The sequence below is a fragment of the Otolemur garnettii genome, unplaced genomic scaffold (genome assembly GCF_000181295.1).
Source record: "Otolemur garnettii isolate 467f Iridium unplaced genomic scaffold, OtoGar3 scaffold00225, whole genome shotgun sequence".
Classification (NCBI taxonomy): domain Eukaryota; kingdom Metazoa; phylum Chordata; class Mammalia; order Primates; family Galagidae; genus Otolemur; species Otolemur garnettii.
Genome location: NW_003852620.1, coordinates 2074524 through 2078149, shown reverse-complemented (window position 1 = coordinate 2078149; position 3626 = coordinate 2074524). Strand labels below are relative to the sequence as shown.

The 3626-nt window shown below is 50.4% G+C and overlaps 1 protein-coding gene across 2 annotated transcripts; it reads left to right on the top strand.

Moving 5' to 3' along the window:
• Nucleotides 1-3103, top strand: CMA1 (chymase 1). 2 transcript variants are annotated; one of them, XM_003801980.3, is made up of 5 exons: nucleotides 21-78; nucleotides 734-884; nucleotides 1920-2055; nucleotides 2240-2494; nucleotides 2911-3103. In XM_003801980.3, the coding sequence occupies exons 1-5, from the start codon at nucleotides 21-23 to the stop codon at nucleotides 3052-3054; spliced, it is 744 nt and encodes a 247-aa protein (XP_003802028.1). In that variant the 3' UTR covers nucleotides 3055-3103. The 2 variants fall into 2 exon arrangements, with proteins under 2 accessions (XP_012668277.1, XP_003802028.1); XM_012812823.2 differs by lacking the exon at nucleotides 734-884 and having other exon boundaries at nucleotides 1-78.
• Nucleotides 3104-3626: the final 523 nt, after the last annotated feature.

Sequence of the window (3626 nt, the reverse complement as noted above, 5' to 3'; positions counted from 1 at the left end):
CAGGAAGCCTTTCTGGAAAGATGCATCACCTTCCTCTCTTGCCACTGCTCTTGCTCCTGTGCTCCAGAGCTGAGGCTGGTGAGTATTGGGGTCCTTGCCTCTGTAGTCTGCAGGATCAGCTCTTAAAACAAAAGATACCTTGTCTGAAAATAGCTGACTCTTGAACAGGGTCCCAAAATCTGTCTTCAAGAGTCCCAAAATGAAGTTTGCACCCATTCTTCGCAGCCTATGGTAGGTCCCAGAAGCAAGGAATCCTACACTGATTGGGCAAAAGCCCAGAGCAAACGGGAAGAAGAGGGATATCTCCAGGAAAATGGGCGTGTTCTCTTAAACTTCTGGGCTTCAGGGCTACAGACTGCCTTGTGATTTTGTCCTTCTGTGGCTCCACTCATAGGGTATGGGGAAAGCAAGCCAGGAAGCTGGACAGCTTGTGCCACATGGAGAGAGAGGAGGGTGGGCCAAGGCAGGCTAGGAGTGGGAGGAATCTGAGTGAAAACCGTCTGAATGGCAATCAAGGCAGGGGTAGGGCTGTTGTGCCATGATGAAGGAATGTGAATTCCTGTGGGAGGTTATGGGTGGGGAAAGCAGATACAAGAAACATGAAGGGAAGATGAGCAGAACTAAGAGTGAGGATGAGGTTCAAGGGAGGCCTCTCTCAGCCTTAACCCAACTTGCTCATTCTCGAGAGAGAGAACGAGTGCCTGCCTTCAAACCCCGCGGTTCTCTGTTCCAGGGGAGATCATCGGGGGCACTGAGTGCAAGCCGCACTCCCGCCCCTATATGGCATACCTGGAAATTGCCAGTCGCCATGGTTTCCTGCTATCTTGCGGTGGTTTTCTGATAAGACGGGACTTTGTGCTCACAGCTGCTCACTGTGCAGGAAGGTGAGACAACAGGGTTCTTTTATCCCCAAATGGGAGAAAAACAACCAGAGTAGCAACAAGGGATACACCTGCGTTGGAACCTGAAGATGAGATCCTGGGCCTACGTCAGCTTTCCTGAGAGGCAAGGCTTGGGCTTAAAAAAATTCCTCTCATGACTGAATGGCAAGGCACGGTGGCTCATACCTGTAATCCTAGTACTATGAGAGGCCAAGGCAGGTGGATTGCCTGAGCTCAGGAGTTCAAGACCAGCCTGAGTTAGAATGAGACCCAGTCTCTAAAAAATAGCCAGGCATTGTGCTGGGCACTTGTAGTACCAGCTACTCAGGAGGCTAAGGGAAGACGATCACTTGAGCCCAAGAGTTTGAGGTTGCAGTGAGCTACAATGCCACGGCACTCTACCGAGGGCAATGTGAGACTCTGTCTCAAAAAAAAAAAATTGTTCTCATGACTGAATGGGTGCCCTGAGCCTCAGTCATGGTGAGCTCAGCACCCTTTCAGAGGAAAAGGAGGCCCTGATCAAATACCCCACTAAAGTACCCCACTCACTCTTCCCCAACACATAAGACATGCGACTTACTTTTCAAGGCCCCATCCAGTTCTCAAGCCCACTTCTTCAAAGCCTCATCAAGAACATTGGCCTTTATAGGTTCCTTAACTCATCCTTTCTATGGGGTACAGAGAACAGGGCCCACTCTAGACATCCCCACACATTTTCCCCATGCCTCTGATACCTCCACATCAGGGGGCTGGCCCTCATCTAGGGCTCCCTGACTTAGGAAGTGAACCCTGTCCCCTGAGTCCTCTGTAGGCTGCTCATTCCTCAGTAATTCTAGAGACTCCTGGATATCATGTCTGTTCCCTGAAAAAACTCTTCCCTGAGCAAATCTGAGTCCCCAAATGCCACAGCAACGTAAGAAAGGGGAGATGGGTAGTCCAGTGAGAGGCTCCAGTCCCCTTTTCTCAGAATGGGTACATCTTGGGACAAACCCCAAGCCATCATTGCTTCTCCTTGTTCTTCTCTCTTCCTCACTACAGGTCTATAAAGGTCACCCTTGGAGCACATAACATAGAAGAGAAAGAAGACACGTGGCAGGAGCTGGAGGTTATAAAGCAATTCCCTCATCCAAAATATGACGACTCTCTTTTGCACAATGACATCATGTTACTGAAGGTGACGTCTTCCTTTCCCCTGTCTACTCCTGTTCTCCTAAGCTTCTTCTCCAGATCACCATTGCACTGAAGTTTTGGTAGCACTTGCTCTAACATGAAGCAATTTGCTCTGTCCCGCCACCCCTATAGCCTCCAACTGCCTCAGGGTCCATTTATAAGGCTAACAGCCCTCATTCCCTTCACAGTTGAAGGAGAAAGCCAACTTGACCCTAGCCGTGGGCCCACTCCCCCTCCCACCCCAGTTCTACTTTGTCCCACCTGGGAGAATGTGCCGGGTGGTTGGCTGGGGAAGAACGGGTGTCATAAAGCCGGGCTCAGACACTCTGCAAGAGGTGAAGCAGAGACTCATGGATCCCTGGGCCTGCAGCCACTACAGCGACTTCAAGCACAAACTCCAGCTGTGCGTGGGCAATCCCAAGAAGATTAACTCCGCGTATAAGGTGAGCCTCCAACCAAGGTTCCTCTCCACAAATCACTCTATAGGAGACAGAGAACAGGGTCCACTTTAGACATCCCCACATATTTTGGTCACTGTTCAGGGACCAGAATTCTCCTGGAAGGAGATGGGGTCTTGTCAGCCAGCATCAGGGTTTGAGATCACAGGACTGAGAAAACTGGCATTGTCCATCCTCCCATGGCCCAGGACAGTGTCTAACCATTCATTCCCATCTGCTGTGCAGGGTGGATGGGGTGACATGAAGAAAGTGGGGAGGTTGCCCCAGATATATACCTGGTCTAGTCAGACGTGTAACCTGAGAAGCCAGTGCTCCTGGGTCTGACTATGACCCTGAGCTGGGACCCAAGGGCAGGAGACCAGGACTTCCCTGGATCACTTTGTGTTCTCTCTGCCCCACAGGGAGACTCTGGGGGCCCTCTTCTGTGTGCTGGGGTGGCCCAGGGCATTGTGTCCTATGGACGGCATAACGCCCAGCCCCCTGCTGTCTTCACCCGGATCTCTCCCTACCGGCCCTGGATCAACAAGATCCTGAAGTCAAATTAACCCTGGAGCCTGGGCCAGTAAGAGAGGCTATCTGGAGTTGGACCCAAGCAGGGGAGTTTCTTTGTGCCATTCATTCTGGCCTGCCTCTCAGTCCCTGGCCACGTCTCTGAGGCTCCACCAGGTTCCCTTAGGTCGTAGAACTCTCAATAAAGACCCAGCATGCAGTCACAAGCATGTGCTGACTACCTGGAATTCTCTTCTTCTTAACACAGTGATCTGATTCCCAGCCCAAGCACCTACAAGATTTGGAAGAAGTGTGTGTGTGTGCGTGTGTGTGTGTGTGTGCACGCGCGTGCGCATGCACATGCTTCTGTGTGTGTAAGAGAGACAGAGACAGAGAAACAGACACACACAAAAAAACAGAAAAGAGACAATGAAGAAAAACTAGGGAAAGAAATAAGAGAGAAGGCTGCAGGCCTCAGGATCCATGAGTCCTGCAAAGGCAGGATCCCTATTTCTAGCTCAAAAAAGAAAATAAATCAGATCCTTCCTTCCCTTAATCATCAACCCTATACCAATTCTGACTGATCTTTAGTAATATTCAGAATCACTAAGAACATTGTGAATATCAA

Excerpts from the sequence above, each read along its gene's own strand:
- CMA1 (XM_003801980.3), top strand. The coding sequence starts at position 21 with ATGCATCACCTTCCTCTCTTGCCACTGCTCTTGCTCCTGTGCTCCAGA. Across the intron at positions 79-733 it reads GTGCTCCAGAGCTGAGGCTG|GGGAGATCATCGGGGGCACT; the intron begins GTGAGTATTGGG and ends TCTCTGTTCCAG. Across the intron at positions 885-1,919 it reads GCTGCTCACTGTGCAGGAAG|GTCTATAAAGGTCACCCTTG; the intron begins GTGAGACAACAG and ends TCCTCACTACAG.